At 42.6% G+C, this 22,007-nt stretch overlaps 1 protein-coding gene across 2 annotated transcripts; it reads right to left on the bottom strand.

Annotated features, from left to right (window-relative positions):
- Positions 1–334: 334 nt before the first annotated feature.
- LOC133271428 (phosphatidylinositol 3,4,5-trisphosphate 3-phosphatase TPTE2-like) lies at positions 335–20,406 on the bottom strand. Of its 2 annotated transcripts, none has more exons than XM_061457434.1 (19): positions 20,142–20,406; positions 19,247–19,336; positions 17,217–17,294; positions 14,915–14,962; positions 14,022–14,180; positions 13,352–13,471; positions 11,266–11,365; positions 10,400–10,463; positions 9,818–9,882; positions 9,189–9,249; positions 7,932–8,013; positions 7,761–7,849; positions 5,614–5,675; positions 4,597–4,677; positions 3,457–3,562; positions 2,758–2,855; positions 2,289–2,384; positions 1,742–1,812; positions 335–450 (listed from the first exon to the last, which is right to left on the bottom strand). In XM_061457434.1, exons 2-19 carry the CDS (start codon positions 19,330–19,332, stop codon positions 348–350), a joined length of 1,569 nt encoding a protein of 522 aa, XP_061313418.1. In that variant the 5' UTR covers positions 19,333–19,336; positions 20,142–20,406; the 3' UTR covers positions 335–347. The 2 variants fall into 2 exon arrangements, with proteins under 2 accessions (XP_061313418.1, XP_061313419.1); XM_061457435.1 differs by lacking the exon at positions 20,142–20,406 and adding an exon at positions 19,569–19,608 and having other exon boundaries at positions 341–450.
- Between the last annotated feature and the right edge of the window lie 1,601 nt (positions 20,407–22,007).

Genomic DNA, 22,007 nt, shown 5'->3' with positions numbered 1-22,007 from the left:
GACTGCTGGTCTCCACCCACCATCAGGTTAATGTTCTTGAAGACAATTGTCTTAGCTTAATAAAGAAGGGATTACCTGGATGTGGAAACATCTAATCGCCAAAGCGTCCAAAGCTCATTGGCACAACAGTCAGCTGACACTAAGTAACTCTTCAGAGTATTATTGCTCTGCATAACAGAACTTCATGTAAATTTATTTGAAAAGTTGTATCTACACGGAAATACATTAAGTACATCAAAACGTAACTGCTTCATTGTATACTGAAACAGCAAGACATTCTCCAGGCAAAGAGATTAATTTTACATGTTTCCCTTTTTTCAGTTTTTTTTTTTTTCCCCTTTTTTCCCTTATGGTTCAATAAAGTTCACCTCCACAGCAAATGTCTCAGTATAGACTTTCCATGTTTTAGGCTTGTGAGGGTTATCCAGCTCATTCCTGGGAAGGTAGAGTCTGAAAGACAAAATTCATCAGCACATCTTACAGCCTAAACCACAGTTTCCCTTTTTCAGCCAAGAGAACTCCAAGCTCAGCCCTGGAATATTAACTATAGCCCTAGATCTTTAATTCAGACAGACAGAAGCCATGCCCCTCTGCACAGGGCTTTGGACCTGATCTAGCTTGAGAAACAGTTTCACAGCTTTGTGGGTCAGGTTCCTCTGCCCCACAAAGCAAGACTGTTAAGAGTAACATCTGTGCCACATTCAGCTAGAGGCCTCCTGGTGGGATGCATGTGGCAGGAATTTAATAACTGACCTTCCTAATAGCAAGGATTCAATTCAGTACTCATCAAGCTCATCAGGCATGTTCTCCACTTTTAATATTTACCAAATTCATGTCTAGTTATTACTTAATAGCACCTGCACATCAGCTCTGGCTGAGTTGGAGATACTGCGGCACTGCCTTAACAGCCATTTGATTTCTGACCAGGCCTAGTGACCTTAGGTCTACCAGAATTCTCTAGGCAGAAAGGACAATGCTGGCTCAGCAAATTAGGTTTGGAGTTATGAGCATACTTATGGCTATCACTCCTCATGCTCTGATGGGATCAATTAAATTAAACTTGCTTCCTTCCTCTTCCTATTATGGAGAACACAGTAATTATCTTTATGTGAAGTTTGCTGTTCCTCTGTCTAAATCTGGCTAGTTTGGTAAACAGAAGAGAAGGATCTCCTGTCTCTGCCTTCTGTTTCTAATCGCTTCCCTAGAGAGGCAGACAAGACCAACTTGCACTGGCTGGAGCACCCCCAGGAGTTCTAATCTCAACAAGAGCAACCACAGTAATTCCTAATAAAAGCATGAGAAGCAGTCAAAGAGCCTTTCTTTGGAATCCCAAGCATCAGTACCTCCAACTCTGGTCTTAATGTTTGCCTGCCAAGCTGCTGAATGAGTTCCAGCCTCTCAGGCAGCCATGCTACAGAGAATGGCCAAGTTGCCTTTGGTTTGAAAGTCAGCATTACCTTTTTGAATTCAAGTTCATTAATAATGGAATGTTGAGAAAAGTGTAATGGATTAAGTTGATTAAGATATCACATGTTTAAAATACTTGGCACAGTGCAAGCAATTATGTACCAACTGCCTGCTCTTCAGTTCCAGCTGAGAGTTGGAGACCAGTACCCACACAGAAGCTACGACAGGCTGGACAAGCCAAGCTATCTCAGCTATTAGTACTGTACTTATGAACTTTTAACTATATTCAGATACTAAAAGTTAGGATCTCAAGGCAGTCACTATGATTGCTTACCTGTTATTTTCAATAAAGGAAGTGTTGAACCAGAAGAAGAATGGGCAGTCATCATAGCCTTTTGGGAGATCCTAAGGACAGACTCTGTTAGACAATAGGACTTTTTGGCAGAGCAAGAGTACCCACCCATCCTCAGTAGTTTAGTTTACAAAGCTAAAGTGCCAGGGCCAGTACACCTGAAGAGCCCAACATCACACCCAGATCACTATTTTCTCTGAAGGAGGCCTACAAGAAATCCAGAGGGAAACTTTTTACAAGAACATGTAGGGATAGGACAAGGGGAACTGCTTTAAACTGAAAGAGGAGAGACTTAGATTAGATATTAGGAAAGAATTCTTCACCACAGAGGTGTCTCCCCTGCCTGCATAGGATGATGCAGCAACAACTGTTGCACCACTCACTGCAGTGGGGCCAGGAGAGGAGCAGGAGTCACTGGGGAGGAGCACAGATCCTGCCCCACACAGCACAGCCAGCCAGCACCCAGCTGCAGTGCAAACCACAGCCTTTCCTCATACTCAAGCAAAGATCTTTACACTGTTAGACTTACTGAACACGATTCAAATCTGACTTTCACATCACCACTTATGACAGGGCTGTCCTCCAAGCCAATGACTACAGAGTCATTTTCAGCATCAAAGAAGAGCTGGATAACAGAATGAAGTGTTAGTTTTATGAAAAGTGGCTGCAGAGAGACAAGGGACCAATTCATGGCAGTACCTTGCTACTCATTCATGGCTTACAAATACAATAGCAGTGCTACAGTAAAAGTCAACAATTTAAGCTACTTAGAGCAAGCTATTTGCATTTAAGTGACTTCTAGGGAAATCTTTTGTAGGAAAGTAGTTGTAAGATAGTGATTTAGCAAAGCTTAGCTTTTTCATCCTCTCAGAATTTACAACATCCATTTAATCTGACAGTTTTGCATCCAATATTCAACTTTTACAGGAAGACACTTTTGACCTCTAAGTCAGCTGTCATCTTCTGTGACTCAACTGACATGATTTCATAGTGCTCACCTTGCAGTTTCCTTGACTGGCACATATACACTCTAGTACAACTTGCTTCCTCACTATCACCTGCACCTTCATATCAGTTCCATTGCCTTTCCCAACTCCTAGGAAAGAAAGAGTTGCATTATACCAGAGCACATACATTAGCTGGAAACATAAGTGGTCATGAAAACCAAGTGAAATGCCATTCAAAAGTGCCTTCTTTCCAGAATACTCTGTAATAGACTTGAGAACTCAAATCCTAAAGGTAGCTCAAGATTCAGTGGCTGGAAGCTGTATTTCAAAGCAGATATGAAGCAGGAACAGTCTAATGGAGAGTCTGGTTCCACCGACTGAACATCAGTTTGAAGTCCCCAAGACCAAGTAGCCCCCTAGAACAATCTTTTATCAAGACTACCAGTACCTGTGTGCAGAAACAGTAGGGATCAAGTTCCACATGTGGAGTTAATCTCCCTTGGAAAGTGATTTCCCTTACAAAACAGAGCAGGTTGTATGTGAGCCACCATTGGACTAGACACCCAACAAGTGACAGAACACATGGGGCAATTTCACTGTTGCTTTTCATTGTATTTTAACTGTGCCATTGGAATTCTCAAATCCCAGTAAATCTACATTCCTATCATGGTCTTTGCAAGACAGACAGTAGACATCAGCTGCCTATTATAGGAGTAGGATAGAGGAATGCCCAAATTCAAGAGTTCTTACCTTGTATAGAGTGGATTTTGAGGTTTTTTATTTTGAGTTGTCTCTCTGGTGGGAGTTTCAAGTTATACTTGTTTTTCAGGATCTCATAATACCCAACATACCTACTCTGTAATGCAAAAACCCAGACAAATTATGCAGTTTCTGTAATCCACACAGCTTAATTCTAGGCAAAAGAAGAGTAGAAGATCTACTTAATCCTAAAGTCTTAGCTCTAAGTGCAAAGCTGAGAGAAAAGTAGCCATTTGTTCGCCTTCCCCTCCCCAGTTCAAATAATCTTCTAGGCAAATCCAGTATCTACATTTTAAGCAATATTTAAACTTCATGTTCTAAGAGGAATTCTGTACTTCAGTTCAGCAAGAAGTGAGGAGCTTTTTTTATTGTAGCTTTTTAAGGGGCAGGATGTTTAAATGTACAAGATGCTTTCATTTTACAGAAACACATTCTGTAGGACAGCTGTACCTCTATTCTATTTTATACCAGCAACTGATGTACCTCTGTCACCAGCTTCATCTCACACCTCTGAACCCCACAGTACATAGTAAATCAGAATGAGCAAAGCCCTAAACTGTGGTCTGAGGCAATAACTCTAGTATTTCCTTGTAAATGCAGTCTCTATAGTATGCAATTCTCCACCCAGGCACATCAGTGCCACAGCCCCTCCCCAGGCCAGGCTGCAGGCTTCAGTGCATCCTTGATAACAGCCCAACTGTCTTACAGGATCATGCTCCTGTCAGGATGCTCAGAGAGGTTGTGGAGTCCCCATCTGGGAAGGTGATGTAGACCTGGCTGAACACAGCCCTAAGCAACCTACTCTAGCTCACCCTGCTTGAACAGTGGGGCTGGACTGAAAGCTCCCCTTATCTCACCAATTCTGTTATCTTAAATAACAGAATTCAGATTTGTTATTATGCAGAGAAAGGCATAAGGGATGTACTTGGACAAAGTGAGGGAGGGAGGGGACAATGCAGCACAACCCTACCACTAGATGGTCTTCCAACCTTTAAAGAACAAATACAGAAAGTTCAGGAGTTCGGCATGTAGGAACCCACATCTGAAACAAGGCAGAGGAGGCAGGGTAGCATAAGCAGTTGCAAGAGTAATGTTGGTTTGGCTACTGTTACTGGACCTGCTGAAGCTTACCTGGGATGGAGTTTCAACTCCTTGAAACTTGGTACTTGTGCTTCTATCAGTTCTTCTCTCCCCAAAGTAGTCCAAACTTTCCTACATAGGAAAATAACTTCAAGTGTTAATATATTTATCCCACCACCATTCCCCTTTCCTGAAGGGAGGGCAGTAAACTAGAATTCCATTAGTCAATTCCAGTAAGGGAGTGCAAGTAAAAATATGCAATAGTTGTTTTGGTACCTTCTGAAGGAGGCTTTTAACTAGAATAAAAAAAGTACTAATTAGGAAGTCAGATAAAGTCTGCCATCCATGAAAGAGTGAAGGAGAACAATATGCTTTCTAAGCAGTTGCTTTAGAACCACACGTATTTGAGTGGTCTGTGGCAGATCAAGCTGATCTTAATTCAGATCTTCACAAAGCAAGCTGAGAAAAAACAAGTGATTAAATGGATCCACAGTGAGCCCAGACTACTTTGAGTGACCTGGGCCTTCTGCAGACCATGTCTCCAGATTGGTATACTGGATCTGGGAAGCTAAAACAGCACATGCATCTGTCCTGGCTGGGACTTGCTCTTTCTCCCTTTTCCCAGAAGGGCTTCTTGCTGTAACACTGGCAGTCAAGACAATTCTTGATGCCTCACACTACTTGGAGACCACTTAAAAACAATGATGTTATCTCTAGTAGAGCATGCTCAGAAGCCACCTACAGTTCAAGAAAGGTATTGCCTGAAATCCTATATCTATTATGCTTCCAAAAAGAATGCTTCAGAGTTGGTATCTGTTCAATTTTACTTTCTCTATTCTTCCTGATCAACAATAGTCTTCGTCAGAAAGGAACTTACCTAATAGTAAGATTTGCAAGAACTTTATTTTGAAAAGGAACAAAGAACTCTGTTATAAAGAACAAAGCATCAGTTCAGTGTCCTTTTTCCAGTATGGAGCTCTTGCAAAGTACTGATGCATTTCACCAATTAATTAGATTCTAAAGAACTCTGAATACTAAAAGAATCAAAAAAAAACCACCATTTTTTACCTTTGCACTCTCAAACTGGTCACTGTCTATGAGCCAGGTACAAACCATTGTTCCAGTCCTCCCTGCATTAGAAATAAGAGACAGAGTGATCTACAGGAGTTCAAAGGTATTTGAGATTTTGTGAAGATGAAATTCTTCCATTCTCTCCATTTCAGAAGTTTTAAGTGACAGCAGAGTAGTCAAGTACCTGTATTTCCAGAAAGAATGAGTTAAGACAAGATACTGCAGTTTGTTAACTTGTTTCTTAAAAGCAGTGCCCACATTTCTTTGTAATATTACTAGAGACACTTAGGAAGCTGGCCACTATCTCATACTCCATGCAATGGAGTGTTAAGTACACCCTGCTAGATGAGGTTATAGCACTGTCAAGTGCCAGTCTTTCAGTCAAGAGCTGCTTCTCTGCCCCAACTTTTCCACCTCCAACCTCACTAAGAAGGCATCAAGACTTCTAGCACAACACTCCTATATTGTCTCAGCTTTGAGTTTAAAAACAAAAAAAGCTCAGAGTTCAAGTCACCCCTCCCTACACTTGTTCTTCAAACTGGCTTTAGCCTGCAGGTAGTTTCAGTATTGAGTTTTGCAAAACCTTTAAGCTACTGTTCAGACTGGGGGAGACTTCATGTTAAGTAACCACTGGTTTAAGCCAAGTACTTGCAGTAATAACAGCAGGTGGCTAAAGATGCAGCAGATGTTTGCAGGGAAGTTTGGTTTATTTGCACAGCTATCTATGCACTTCAACAGCTCCTGCACTACCACAGGTAGCAGACAGCACCCACAGGTCAGCTCATATGCAGTAACTTTGACTATCTTGCTCCCATAAGATCACATTGCCCTATCACATAACACTGGGTACCTTGACTTCAGGCCCAGCAGTACCTAAAACACCCAGGGAGAAGTTAAGGAGCATTTCATCTTGAGTGCCACCACACAGCTCGTACAGGACAACCCATTCTGTATACAGTATGTACAGGACATCAGTCCCAGTCAGTGTGGGTTTAAGAAAGGCAGGTCCTACTTGACTAACCTAAATCTCCTTCTATGACAAGGTGACCCACTTACAGCAGATGAGAGAAAGTCTGTGGATGTTGTCTGCCTAGACTTTAGCAAAGGCTTTGACACCATTTCCAACAGGAACTGGCTGGTCATGGCTTGGACAGGTGTATTGTGCTGGGTAAAAAAAAACAAAACAACAAAAAAACAACAAAACCAGCTGGATGGCCAGGCCCAAAGGGTGTTGGTGAATGGAGTTAAATATAGTTGGCAGCTGGTCACAACTGGTGTTTCCCCAGGACTCAGTATAGGGGCCTGTTTAATATCATATTTTATACGATATATAAAAGAAACTTAAAGATATTTATATAACTGATATAAAAGATTTATCTATCTTTTACATCAGTTCTGTTTAATATCTTTAGCAATGATCTGGACGAAGGGATCAAGTGCACCCTCACTTAAGTTTGCAGACAACACAAAGTTGGGCAGGAATGCTGATCAGCAAGTTGTGCCTGGAGAGGTTTAGACTGGATATTAGGAAAAATTCCTTCACCAAAAGGGTTGTCAAGCACTGGAAGAGGCTTCCCAGGGAAGTAGTGGAGTCACCATCCCTGAAGGTATTTAAACAATGTGTAGATGTGACACTTGAGGACATGGTTTAGTGGTGGACTTGGCAGTTGGATGATATTAAAGATCTCTTCTAACCTAAACAATCCCATGATTCCCTCTCTCTCCCCCACAGCAATTAAAAGCTTGAGGCATATTACAATGCAGGATATTCAGTGTGGGTAACTGGCTACCAGGGAGCCAGAAGCTTAACTCTTTTTGATAGTATCCGTTCCAGCAGCTCCCTATTCCCAGCCTCTCCTGGGGAACTGCTGTACCAGCAGCCAGGACAGCAGGAAGTTACCAAAGAACATTTTCAGAGATCAGATGCCACCTTCGATTAAAAACCAATCTGGGTTATCTAGAAATGGGGTTGTGCGATACTAAGCACATGGTACTATACTGTTGCTAGTCAGCGTCTGCAGAATTTGTCAAGTTATGCTCTAAACCAATCTCATGTTATGGTTTAAGGCCACATATCAAAGGAAGCCATGGTAAGAGTAAGGTGTAATTTGTAGTACACACCAATTATACATGAGCAGTCCTACCTTTGCCTCCTTTACAATGAATTGCTATGATGTTCTTTTCATCTTGACTCATCCATTCACGGACACTGGCAGTGAATTTCAGCATGTCCCTAGATAAGAGGAAAGTCAGCAGATCAAAGCAAATGCCTACACAGAGCTACCATGATGTATGCATTTCTTGACAAGACTCACTGTAGTGCTGGGACATTGTGGTCATCAATAAAGATCCTTTCTACCCTGTAGTGGAAGTACTTGGGATCATAGCCTTTCTCACCTACAAAGAAAAATCTGAAGTTATGCCAGGAAGGGAAGTAGGATTACAAATAAAGTGGCTTGGGACACACAGCTGCTCACCTGAGCATATGCTAGTGTTTAAAGTGCAGTAGTATAGACAGACAGATCAAAGTGGAAAAAAAAAAAAAGAGGTAATTTAGCTAAAGCCATGCTTGCTTAGCTTCTAGTTTCACATCTCTCACCTAAGCTAAAATTCATCTCCACATCCAGATGGCCATTCCTTTCCATAGGATTATGGTATCCGACAATGTTCTGATGTACGATCATAGAATAGAATAGTTAGGGTTGGAAAGGACCTTAAGATCATCTAGTTCCAGCATCCCTGCCATGTAGTGATAGGACAAGGGGTAATGGGTTCAGATTAAAACCAGGGGAAGTTTAGACTGGATATAAGTAAGAAGTTCTTTCCTGTTAGGGTGATGAGGCACTAAAATGGGTTGCTCAGGAAGGTTGTGAATGCTCCATCTCTGGCAGTGTTCAAGGCCAGGCTGGGTGAAGCCTTGGGTGGCGTGGTTTAGTGGGTTAGTGTGAGCTGTCCCTGCCCATGGCAGGGATGTCAACCACAGCAACCACCAGCTAGAGTGGTAACCCTAATGGCTCATCTGTGATCCCTATCTATCCTTCTGCTGGCCAGAAGACAATTTTGCTTTTTCAGGATTTCAAGTGTCAGTACTCCTTTATCATACCCTGCTTCCAGCTCTGCTATGAAGCAGGAACCACAGGATAGTGGTTTCTGAAGTACTTTTCTGGGGTATTTTTAGCCACCTCTAAGTAGAAGAGCATTTAACTATTCCTCCACTTCATTCTTCTAAACCTTTGATAGGAAATTCTCCAACATCACCCCAACTTTTAGCCCAGGTTTAGTTTTCCACTTTCATTTTTCAGTAAAATGTTTTAGAACACTAAGGCAATTATTCAGCATAAGCAAGGAAGCCTAAACTGCAAGGCCTTCGGTACCTCTTTTGCAAGTTCCAGGACAGCATTAGATACTCAAAGTCAACAGCCACTTTCAGGACAGATGGTAAGTAGAGACAGCTATGTCCTTTTGACAGATTATATATTCTGAGAGACCTGTTATTGTCAGCAGCATACTTTGAAGAGATGTTTTTCTCTTTTAGCTGTATTTCAGCGTAGTCAGCAGCTAAGTATACTTACTGCAAAGATTGTAGACTTTATAGTGGTCTGCATGTTTGGTGTCCAAAAATCTTGCAACTTCCTAAAGCAACAAGAGTTCAGAGTAGTTAGGTCTCTGTATTTGCACTGCTGCCTCAACCACTAACCTGCACAGGTCAGCAACTGCATTCATAAATAGCCTTTGGACAGCAGGCCTTTCTAGCCAAACAACTTGGGTTCTTGCCTGGAATAAAAGTACTACTGCATCTTCTCTGCCCTACATATTTAGGTTTCTACAATATCAGCTGCCATAGCTCTGAAAAGAGCATTATATAGACCTTTTAAACATCTTCATTTAGAAGAACAGATAGTTCTTATCAATCACACTACTACTAGCCTAGGACAGAACTGACTTGGTTCTCTGAAGCACTCCCAAAGAACAGGAGCTTCAGAACACCAATGTGTCCACATTGTAAGATACATCCCACTAAGCTCAGCTGAGAGACTACAACACAGGCAGTACAGCACATGGAGACTATCACTTGGTCATTCCAACCAGCCAAACCAGCAGAACTAGGATTGACTTATCTAGTCCACATGCAAATTAGTAGGAACCCAGAAGTGAAAAAATCATTCAGAAATAGTGAAATTGGTAAATGAGAGATTTTTACCTCTATAGGGTTCCTATAAAAAGACTGCTTCCCAGAAGATGGAAACGACATTGCAATAATGCGATCTGAGGAAAAGACAGCAAGCTGAAGTAACAGGGGAAAGTCTCCCCATATGTAAGAACTACATGACTGAGAGCAGTATCATTATGAAATTGCTTACTCCTACCCTAATTATAAGGACAACCTACTCATTTCCAAGAGCCCTTGCTCTACATTTAGCATAGCTAGAGCAGGGCAATAATGCTCCCCAAAGCACCAACTACTATTATGCATCAATCTCCACAGAATCAAAAAAAAAAAGTAAGTCAGTTTCTCAGCTCTGGTTCACTAGGCCTCAGGAGAGTTTCTATCAATACATACAGCACATATGACCTCTCTCCTGGAAGGTTAATCTTTGAGAACAGGGTCAGAGTCAGGAATCCATATTTCAAAAATCCCACAGAAAAGGAATAAGCCTGGTTTGATTTCATACTTAATTTTCATTAGTGCTTTACATGAAATACAGGCAATGTTTTAGATAAACCTAATAACTACTTTTAGCAGGATGTAACATGCTTCCAAGTCTCATTTGTTTCTACAAACCAGTAACATAAGTGAGATCCAGATCAAAGCCATCTTTCATATAACGCCTTTTGTTTTCAGAGACCTGCCAAAGAAAGAAAAGTTAATCTTCCAGAGAAATGTCAGAGATCAGCAAGTGTTGCCTGTTACCAGTAACTAAACCAACCATCTAGACTCTGAAGTCAAGTCAGTAGCAGAGCCCAATTTTGCTACAGCAAAGTTCACAGCATTAACCAAGAATGTTTCTTATATTAGCTTCACGTAGAAGCTCTGTACAGAATTTTTATTCTGAAGCATCAAAGTTCATTCTAGTGTAAAGAATGCTGCAGTTATGAATCCATCATTACTATTTGAGTGTTTGGGGGCTGAGGGAAGGAAGAAGAAAGTTAAGGGCAGCATAACCAAGACTACTTATTCCTGAGCAAGAGGACATACTTAAAGCTTCAACTACCACTTTAGTTCCCTGATAAAGGTAAGAGGCATTTACAACAAATACGGCTTCAACAGCTAAGCTGTTTTGTCTTCACCTGGAATAAGCAGTGAAGCATTAAAATTCCTATCCTCCTCTATAGGAGGGAAAACAGTCTATGTACCATACAAATTAGAAATTACTAATTGAGACACTTGATGGTGCAATCACTTCAGTACGTTGGCCTTTCAGGTCAAGTTGCTGCTTACTTGAGCAAAGCTAAGAATTATTAGCTATGCTGAAGTTGGAGGCAAAGCTCCAGTACCCTGGCATGCACACTAAACAGATGTGCTGCTTAGGCACTATTATTGAGTTGAAGACCAACAGGCTGTGGGTAGTCTTGCTGCTACTGATGGCTATGTGGAGAAAGTGCTGGAAACAGTAATAGTAGCCTAGGTATAGCAAGAGGCCAACTTACCATTCTCCTGGTCACCACTTCAAGTTGCTTCTTTTGTGAAGCCAGGCGAAATATTCTTACCAAGATGACAATCCTCAGAACTCGGAAGAGAGTGACCATTCTAGATTAGAGTCAGATTCACCACAAAAGAAAATTAACACAATTAAACTTAAATGCAAAGCTTAAAGCTATTTAAAAGCTCCCTCAGAGTTTAAAGCTTTGTTCATATACTTAACCAGGACTTCTCAGGCTCATTTTGGAGAAAGAACACTGTGCTTGAAGAATACCATGTTTAATTGTTGAGTTTTTGGGGGAAGTACATGCTCTGAACAGCTAACTAGGAACTAGGAAACAGAACTAGGAAATCCCTAGTTGCTCAGACTCTCATAGGCAACTCTGCAGAGAAACAAATTCCTGTAACACTACCTATGACAACCCCAAATTCTTGTTCCTTGAAGCTTGTTCAGCTACATATTTAAACATAAGTAACCACCTGAAAATAGCTGAAAAGAGAAGCTAGACAAGGTCATGCCTTAAGAAACCTGAGGACAGATCAGTATAAACCCCATGTTTAATCATTCAGCAACTAGAGCAGATGATTTGGTTTGAGAAACTTTGAACTGTCGTTGAACTCTGAAGCAGGCAAAATGCTTATGTGAGTGGTTCTACCAAAGCAACTGAACAGGGCCAGCTGCTTTCACATACCCTTAGGGACTATGGAAAACTAACATTCACTTCTGAAGGAGTTAAGTGAGCACATGCTTTTAAGGAGCACACACACTTATTTCAGATCCTGATGCACTTAGTCAAGAATCCTGGTGAATACCTGCAGTAAGAGACAAACTTCTAGTTAAAGACAGTCTGCTCTCCACTGATGGAGAGATTAGAGTCAGCAAAACAAGGCTGTCCTGGACACCAAGAGGAGAGTTTCATTTTTTTCCCCAAAGCTTCTTCCTAGCCCAGGATAACTCTGCTGGTTTCAAACAGAGCTCCCTTGGAGCTAGCAGCCAAGAAGCTGGAAGCCAAGGAGATGAAACAACAGTGGATTGAAGACTGCAAAGCCCCTCTCCCTAGCCTGAACTACATCTCTGAGAAGTATCTCTTAAAGATTAAAGCAGTTTGCATTCTGCCCTTTAGGAAATTAGACATTAGGCATTAGCTCCTAGACCCTGCTCTCATTCCCTGATGTTCTTATTTATAAGTTAGACTTCAAGGAAATGGGTAACTTACCCCAGTGCACACCCAGCTAGACAAGATTAGAAGTAAGAGACCATATTCCTTCATCAGGGCATGTTACCTTTATGGCCTGCCACTGAATTTTTACTTGTCACATATATACTCTTATCCACATAAAAGCTGCTCAAATTCTAATTATTCTGAGATGTATCAGGTGCTCTAAGACTGCTGTTTGCTTCTTGAGGAATAGTTATGAAGAAAGAAAGGGGTAAATCCCAGGTAGGCTACTGGAAATTAGTTGAATTACTGGACACTATGGGAGTGTTAGGTGGGAAGATCTCATGCACAAATGGACTCCTCTCACAGATTATCATCTGATCAAGCTACAGAAGAAAGATGAAAATATTACTTGAATTAATTTACACACATAATCAGCATATTTCCCCTCTCCAAGACACAGCTGAAAAAGCCAATATGTACTAATATGGGGCTTTTGGAAAAGCAAGGTGGAGGAAACAAGAAATAGAAAGAGCTGCCACACTGTCAAGATCCACTAGATGGAGATCCTCCTTCAGCTGTCTGTTGCATTTGCTATTATAACCCAACTCATGTTTCTGACCTTCAGATTCTCTCAGGACTGCTGCATACCTTCCTCCAAGAAAGGTTGGAATCAGAGCATTTGATGGCCTCTCTATTCACTTTTAGCTACCTCAACTGATATGCTTAGATAATCTCTGCCATTGAGATGGGGACAGTGTACAGTATAACTGTAGACCAAAATTAAATGTCTCTATTATTCAATAGTCTGTACCATGAAATACTATCACTATTCATGATCTAGAATGCACACGTCTAGCTTAGAGGTGCCCAAGAAAATTCTTAGAAGACTATGAAGAAAGCTCATGTTTAACAACTGCCATACCACTCTTACCTTGGTATCTGATCTGCTGCAGCAAGACCCGAGAAGGAGTATGTCATGTTGATTAACAGAGTGCCCACCACTATGAATGCATCCAAAATATTCAGTTTGGACCAGAAATAGTTCCTGAAGCTGAAACAAAAGAGTTTTAGAGAGATGTCCATATGGATAACAAATACTGAAACACATCTTCAGGAAGATAATCACCTACACATAGGTACTGCTAGAGACAAGTTCTCCTGAAGTAGTTCTTGATACTGAGCACTGAAGACTCACTATGAAAATAATCATACACCTAGTCTACATGTATCAGTCATAGCAAAGCTGATAGAATTGAAGTGCTTACTTATACCCCAAACATTTTACAGATTATTACACCAGAATGGGTTGCCCAGGGAAGTTGTGAGTGGTCCACCCCTGGCAGTGTTCAAGACCAGGCTGGACAGAGCCTTAGGTGACACGGTTTAGTGTGAGGTGTCCCTGCCCATGGCAGGTGGGTTGGAACTTAATGATCTTAAGGTCCTTTCCAACCCTAACTATTCTATGATTCTACGATTATTCTATAGAAGAGTAACAGACAACACACACAACCAAGAAGAGATGGGGCCATTGTTTGTGATCCTTTGCTTCCTTACTAGCTTGAGGACTTGCCGCACCAACTCAGCATTCGCTTGTGTCTTACCCTTCAACAAATACTCTCAGGAGAACATCAACGAGGAAGAAGAGTGCTATTGCCAGGGAAACACCTTCAAGTATCTCTCTAACACCCTTCTTCTCACCAATAGCCAGATCCAGAATTACAACTATAATGTCCACAACAATAAGCACAACTCCAAATACTCTGCAAAAAGAAAGATATTAGTGAGCTCAAGAGGTAGGAATGAATTTCTGACATTTGACCAAAAAGCACAAGCCCAGATTTTTGTTTTAACCTGTTCCAGCAAAGCATGTCTTTTATATACAGGATTGAAGCATGCTTATATAAGCAGATTCCAACTGCATTTAAGTGATCTGCATAGAGTATATAATCCATGTGGAACTGTATATTTAACCCAGACTCAGCTGTGTTTTCCTATAATTCCACAGCTACCTAGAAATGCTGAAGATCTGGAATGCTTTAAGGAACACAGATGTCAGTGCTGTCTTCCAGCTTACTCACTTTCCTCTCACACTCCTAACTTACTATAGTCATGATAAAGACAGTTACTTTTAAGGGGCTATATTGACTGTAACAGCTTACCTTGTTCCAGCACCTAGATTGCATACAACTGACCAGCTGGTTGTTCAAAGGCTGTCACAGCCTGGAGTAAGTCATTAAAAAGCTTTTATCCAGGTCACCAGCATTTACAGTTCTGACTTCCAGCTCCAGTTGGAGAACATAGCCCCAGCTGTTTAAGGCTTCTTTGCCAGTCAAAGTACTTTTCTCAAGTCATCCTTTCTGGGGGTGATAGGATTCAGTATTTTGCATACAGAGCAGGCTGGAGCCACTGTTGCTCAAGGAATTTTCTGAGTTCTCACACCAGAAATAAGGACTGTTTCTGTCTTGCCCGTATCATCACGGGCATGAGCTTTTACCTGAATCCAAATGACATCACAAATGGGGAAATTTTTCTCTTAAGTGCACTGCAAGAGAAGAGAAGAGAAGTTGCATCAAATCAAGTGACATTTTGCTATTGATGTTAACCACAAAAGCACTGTTAACATTCTTTTGTTCACATTCTTTTCAGTTTAGAATTCTGTATAGCAGTGCTTTCTTTAAAAGCAATTATCCAGTTTTATTCATGAAGAATATAGGTTAAGACAGTACTTGAAAGCAATGCTTTGACCACTTCATAGAAAAAGTGCTCATCAATACTCATCAGCCCCTAAAAGCCTGATAGTATGCACTTATGCATAACACTACTCAGTGTCATAATTCCAATGACACTAGAAGTGTGGCTTAAAGCTAATAACTGGGTATTAAGAAGCAGGCTTATATAACAGCTATTGGTCAAGAGGAAGATTAAAGGATAAACAACTTTTAAGGTGTCATCTTATTCAAGATATTAGCTTATCATATCAGACATTTCTTTTTTTTCTAGACCTGGAAAAAACTGCACTTGTTAATAGCTCTGGTACTGCTTTAGTGCTCTTGGAATAGAGGAAGAAAAATACCTCTTCTACCATTAGAAGGAAATACCAATTTGGCTTTCAGATCAAGGTCTTTAGTGCCTTTTAAGAAAATGAGCTGAAGCTAAATTCTTGCAATACTGAGAGTTATCTCCAGCCCTAGTAGGGTTCCACCTCTGTTTTCAGCTACAGATTATCATGTGTTGCTTTTTGCCTTCTGGTTTAAAGCCAGGCTTTTGTGTAATTGTCTTACTAGCTGAAAGTCTCCTTAGGCTACACCAAGAACTAAGGTAGAAGCAACTACCTGCAAATGCCAAGTTCCGACAGTTTGAAAAACAGATTACCAGTCTGTTAAGTAATCCCAAGACTACTTAACTACTGTAAGTATAGTCTTTTCTTAGACACTTATAAGAAAACACTTTGTCCAAGTATACCACTAACAATAGAACCTACCAGAAGTTCTGACATACTGACAAAAAGTACCAGTAGATACTTTTGTTTGCATATTTATCTTATCTTTCCTGTTATATACAGCTACTACATTTCCTCTCCCCACCGTTAGGGATACCACTGTTACAGGAAGCCTTTGTCAGCTCAGTAATGCATATTGCACTCCAGTGACCCTGTCCAAGCTACTCTTTTCCTCTAGGGTAACTTGAACATTGCATTTCACTTTGGGCATATCATTAACACCTCAGTTTAAGACAAGGCTAGGTATCTCTGAAGTGATGAGGAAGCATCTTCTTGGCCTTATCAAATTAACCCACACCATTATTAGGTTCAAGATCTAACCAGCAAACACCTGCATCCTTAAGAAGGAGGATATATAGGTTGTAGTACACACTTTTCCCACAGAAGTCAAGGATGCAATAACAAGTCTCGTCTTGAAGGCAACCTAGTATACAGGGGGTTCTCCTTGCATTTATGAATGCCTAGTATCTGAGGAAGTGTAATTATTGCAGCGCTAGCAGTTTGTTGTTCTCTTGTCCCAGTCAATCCTGCAATGCAAACATAACAGGTACACCTAGACTCCAAATTCCACAGCCTAAGGACAGGTACCTTTATTAGGTACACTAAAGACTGAAATACATACACACCACTCCAATTCAGCCTGCCAGCATCTTACATCAGTTGAGATGTAGCACATTTGCTCATGTACTTAGCTAAAGGTCTTTGTAAAACACATTTGTAAATGTCAACTCCCAAATTCTACACAGACATGTTGTCATATTGAAGACCTGAGATAACAGGCTTAGTCTTACTGTTCTTGAGCTGCAGAGAAACAAGTCAATATATATCAGTGACTTAACTAAACATGCTATAGGAGTTAGTAATCTGGTAACAAGAGCTAAACACCACTAGAAAATAACTACTTCAAGAACAGTTAACCACTAGTAAGTTCAGACATTTTAGTCTTTATGGCATGATGCTTATTCACCTCAGATACTCATTCATCTTATTTTCTTGCCAGCATTTGTTCTTCTGTGCTCTCCCAAAAATCATTCTTTTGGGAAAGCTTAAAGTAGTTTGGACTCCCCATTCTACATAATATGATGGACTTGTAGCTAGTTCTTAGGTTGGGCTTTCACCTCTAGAGGCATAAAGAAGCTTCTGAACTTACTTGTCTTCATTATATACTAAAGCAAATGCCAATATCAAGTGATTCACTGGGCTTATCACTACTTCAGCAAGCCACCTGCCTGCTTACTTTGGCTCAACAATTTCCACTTTAGGGATACACTAGGCATTTAGTATATTATTAGCTTACTTGGAACAGCTATCTGGTCTGTTATCCTCATCATGGCCATCATCAATCTTTACTGTGGGCTCTTCTGCTGTTGGAGAGCTGGCAAAGGAATAACACAAGTCACATATCGATAGGGAAGTCAACTTTATATATTGCTATCCTTCATTGTTCCAGAGAAAAGAAGATTAACTGTCAGCTAAGCAGTGAGGAGCAGAATGGGCCAGAGTACAGGTATAGTACCAGTGGAAGAAATACTTCTACATTGGAGCAGCAGAACCTTTTGGCTTGTACTGACCTAGTTCCATTAGCAATCTATCTTGCAGAAGTTTCTTTCGGGGCAGGAAGGGAATATATGTGTTCAGCAATAGGATTAAGGGTTTTGGAGTTCAGCATCCAAGAGCCTGCTGAGGATTTAACAATCCAGACTCCGGTAGGAAACATATACACACACACACATATACATGCAAAGTTGCTTCTGAGAGTCCAAATTACATTAATGCTATTACAGTACACTACTTGTTCAGAGAACGAAAGTTTTCACCAGGAACAGCCATAGCACAGAGATGTTTTTGTGCAGAGCAGGATACCAGACCGGAAACTGGAAGACCAGAGCAGCAGCTGAGCTAGTGCTAGAACAGCACTTTTTGGTGGTAGTGGCTGCTTGCCATAACTTCCTTAAAATCATCTCTTTAGATTAGGCTTTTGTTCAGCCACCTGAGAAGCTCTGAAGGCCACATGATATCCTCAGAGAAAGCAACATCCAAATTCAGGAGTTTCTAATTAAGCCTCCTCCAGAGAAATATTATGCTGTATAACAGCACAGTCACAGTGTTTGCTGTGGCTCTGTCTCTGGCATCATTGCTTCTTGGGCAGCAGCAACTACATACTTATGCTCAATATTGATGTTTCCATGCTGTTCTGAGGCAACCTAGCATTAGTTTGAAGCACTGGTGTAACAACTCAGAAGACCCAAGTAATCTTCATCCTCCGCAATGGACCCATGCGCCAGCATGCAGTTTCAGCAACCAGTACTGATGATTCACCAGCTGTACTCACTATCAGGCAGACCAGAGAAAAGATTCCACCCCAAGAATTTTAGCATTTAAGCCTCATTTTTCAGCTTCACCATCCATCTCCAGATACTAGTATCTTCATTTTGTTCCTAGAACTGAAGCAAAACTCCACTGATATACAGCCACTCAGCTTTGCTTCCCAGCTATTCTTATGGGACAGTTACTTGGTAGGTTCCACTCAATGAACAGCTGCTACAGCTAGTTTGCTGCAAGTCACTTGCTTATCCTTATAGACATATGAAGTGCACCAAAAGCCACCTTGTTATCCTCTACTGCGATTAAAACAAGAATGAACAACATTAGCCATTTGGGTTAGGAAGCCAATCTTTAACACAAAAGAAAACAGGAGCAAAGTCCAAGCATGCCGCTTCCATTGTGCTCTCACACAAGAATTCAGTCCTAGATAATGCTTTCCTCAGTGGGAGTTTGTTTTGCGAAGCACTCTACATCCACTTGTTGTCCAATTTGGAACAAGCTCTCCACCACAAGCTACTATAGCCAGTCTTTGACAATCAGGTGGAAGAGAAAAAAAGATACACTAGAATAACTTGTTTCTACCCCACACACTCTCCATCAAACCATAAGCTTTTCTGACTGTTCACAGCTAAAGGGAACTTCAGACTTGAGGCTTTCAGGGAGAGCAGAACAAGAGCATCTCGCTCTATAAGAGACTTCAACGGTGTTTCTGGAGGCTAGAAGTGAGTGAGCAAGCTTTAATCCCATAAACTTGTTAAATCAGGGCTAGGTGCTCTGTACCTTTTAACTGCCTCAAGAAGTCAATCAGAGCAGTGCATTTCAAAGATATGACTCCTCTCAAACAACAGCACTGGGGTGGGAGAACACCAACACTGTAAGCTATATAAGCCTCAAGCACTCCATCGTTATTTTTGTTAAAGTACTAAGAAACTCTAGGCAGGGGTCCACACACAGCATACCTCAATCCCAAACCCACACACTGGTACAGTTCATTTCACTCACCTCGATGCTCCTGTCAGCTCTGCCCCTTGTTCATACCTCACAACTGTCATTTTCCCTGTTGCGGCTCTGCTGGTCTTAAGAGACATACATCTAGTTAAAGGGAGATCAGTACAAGAAACAGTAAATACCAGCATTCTACAGCACATAGTCACGTTACCAGCAGACAAACTTTACTTAGCTTTCAACTATTCCCTCCACCCCAGTTGACAAAGCAGTCCTTCTCTATAAGGTTACTGAGAATCAGTGCACTAAGCAGTGTGATGAAGGGCTTTTTTACTATACCTAACATACCACAGTGACAACTTTAAAACAGCATCTTTACCTCACTATGAGGCATTTCTCACTATTTCAAGCTATGAGACACGGAAGAGCCACAGCTGGCACCTCCGAGAAAGGTGCAGCCCGAGGCTGGAGCGGGACCAAAAGCCCCTGCACACATCACCTCCCCGGGACGGAGGCCCGCACTCAGTCCGAACGCTTCTCCCCTCCTTCAGACCCGCCTCGCCGGGCGGCAGTCACTTCTCAGGCACAGCCTCATAGCCCCAAGGTGTGAAGCGGCTCTCACTGCGGCGGATGCTGTCCCCCCAGCAGCCTCACCGCGCCACGGAACAGGGCCGGCACCGGCGAGTCGGCAACACTGCTTCCCTCCCGTCAGAGGCCCCGCAGGCCTAGCCCCAGCCCAGCGGGCACCACACGGAACCTGCGGGCTCCACAGTGGGACAGCCCGCGGTGTCCCAGCCCGCCGAAGCCCGCTCTCCCCTCACCTCAGCGCTGCTCAAGTCGAACCCTGACACCCGCCCCCGGCGCCCCGCGCACTCAGCGGAAAGTTGCGCTAAACTTCCTGCGGGCTGCCCCCGACCTTCCCGCCTCCGCCGGGCCGCAGAGCCCCACTCACCCGCCAAGACCAGGCCAGGCAGCGGAGCGCGAACACAACCACAGTCCTATCGGGCTGAGGCTAAATGGCCGGGCGGCGCTGCACGGCTGCACCTGGGCCGGGGCCTCGCCCGCCCAGTGCCGTGGCGACGGCTGCAGCCGCTCCCGGCACCGCCCGCCACCTTCACTCCCGCAACCCGCAGCACCTGGTGTTTCCCGGGGCCCACCGGGCCAGCAGCCGGGCCAGGGCCTGCCTGCACTCCCCTCCGGGGTCCCGCCGGTCCCGGCCCGCACAGGCCCGCGGGAGCGAGGAGGCCGCCAGCCATGGCCGCACCGGCCGCGCCTCCGCCGTTCGGGCGCTGTAAACTTTGGTGCCGCGCCTTGATGCTTCTTAATGCATTTTCCGTGGCGTGGCGGCGATCGGGAGAGGGCGATGCAGGTGGGCTGTGGGTCAGTCCAGCCACCACGGCCCGTGACAGCGACTGCTCCATCCAGGGCAGGCACCTAACACTGAGCATTGATGTCTGCAGAATGGGGGCCTGTGGGACAGATTACGGCGTGATAATCTCTGCAGGGGCTTCACGCCTTCCTCATCGCCTGTCAACAGCCACGTGACAAGCAATCCCTGAGCAGGACGATCACAGAGAAGCGTTCCTGCTGGGGCCACGACTGCGCTGGAAAGGTTTTCTGCTGAACGGTCGGCAGCAGAGGGAGCTCAAAGCGAGCTTTTGAGGGCTGCTGCAGAGGCTGCTGGAGCTTGGACCGGGATAGATGTGGTTAGCCGGTGGCAGGTACCTTTCCGGCTGCCCGTTGCCCAAAAGAAATAAAATCTTTGAGATGAATGATGAGAATAGGGAGCATTTTGGGGCAGCAGACTAAACAGAAGGGCCATACTGGAGAAGACTGTAGAAACACAGAAGTCTCGTTTCCCCTGCCCTGGGCTCTGAAAGCACCAAGGTGTGAAAGCACTTTGGATAATAGAAGCAGACTTTTCACAGAACAACTTACAAGTCACAGGAGGGGCTGGAGGCTTCCAGTTTGGACTGAATGCCAGGGCTGTAAATGAACCAACTTGCTAGAAGCTGCACTTAGAAAGAAAAGCCAGTTCTTCCCATTATTCATCAAACAGATAGATGCTGCATTGCCAGTGATAACACTGTAACTGTGCCTTTCATGTTGCTAATCTTACAGCATTGGTGATGCTGTAGAAGATTTGCCAGGTGGTTACTCAATTTTTTTAAAACCCTAACTTCTGGACTCAGATGACTAAAATAAAAACACAACCTTTTTTTTTTTTTTTCTAAAGTAATAAAACCAAATTTCTAGCTCTCAGGTAGTGGAGAAAAGCATATTGCAAGGTTCATAAAGCTAAAAATAAAAGGAAAGCACTGAAAATATTCTGTTTTGTTTTGTTTTGTTTTAAATTCAAGACTTATCAGTCATTTTCATTATGTTTTGCTGGTTAACTCATGACACTGACATTTAAAGAGCCATCAAAATCCAGTTCTGATCCCTTGATTATTATTCATCAGTGTGAAGTACCAGAATTGTCAGCAAAATGCAGAAGAGATTGAAACGTTCAGTAAGTAGTCCAGTTACATACTGGATAGAGAGTAGGATGAAGTATGCATATCTCAGAGGGGTGATGAACATACTTTACATTCCAAAAATAACAGGGAGGGTGGTAAACAGAATCTCTTCGCTTGACAGGTTTTAAAATCGATAGGCATGGCTGATTTATGTCTGAAACTCTTAAGAGAAATAACCAAGGAAAGTAGTTTTATTTTTATTAACTCTTGGGATAGCAAAAATATACAGATAAGTGGGGAGGGGAAATCAATTTTCTGTCAATATTAAAAGCAGGTAGGTCAGATGACCTGATGCTGGT

This window comes from Pezoporus flaviventris, unplaced genomic scaffold (assembly GCF_033815535.1).
Source record: "Pezoporus flaviventris isolate CSIRO_AGI_PZ_B2104156 unplaced genomic scaffold, CSIRO_AGI_Pfla_v1 ptg000025l, whole genome shotgun sequence".
NCBI lineage: Eukaryota > Metazoa > Chordata > Aves > Psittaciformes > Psittacidae > Pezoporus > Pezoporus flaviventris.
The sequence above is the reverse complement of the archived record's forward strand: the minus strand, read 5'-3'. Positions and strand labels throughout refer to the sequence as shown.

Bases quoted from the DNA above. Each gene is read 5' to 3' on its own strand.
- LOC133271428 (XM_061457434.1), bottom strand. From the start codon at position 19,332: ATGTCTCTTAAGACCAGCAGAGCCGCAACAGGGAAAATGACAGTTGTG. The intron at 7,850-7,931 runs GTGAGTCTTGTC...CCTCTTATCTAG, and splicing joins CACAATGTCCCAGCACTACA to GGACATGCTGAAATTCACTG. The intron at 1,813-2,288 runs GTAAGTCTAACA...GTCTGTCCTTAG, and splicing joins TCAGATTTGAATCGTGTTCA to GATCTCCCAAAAGGCTATGA.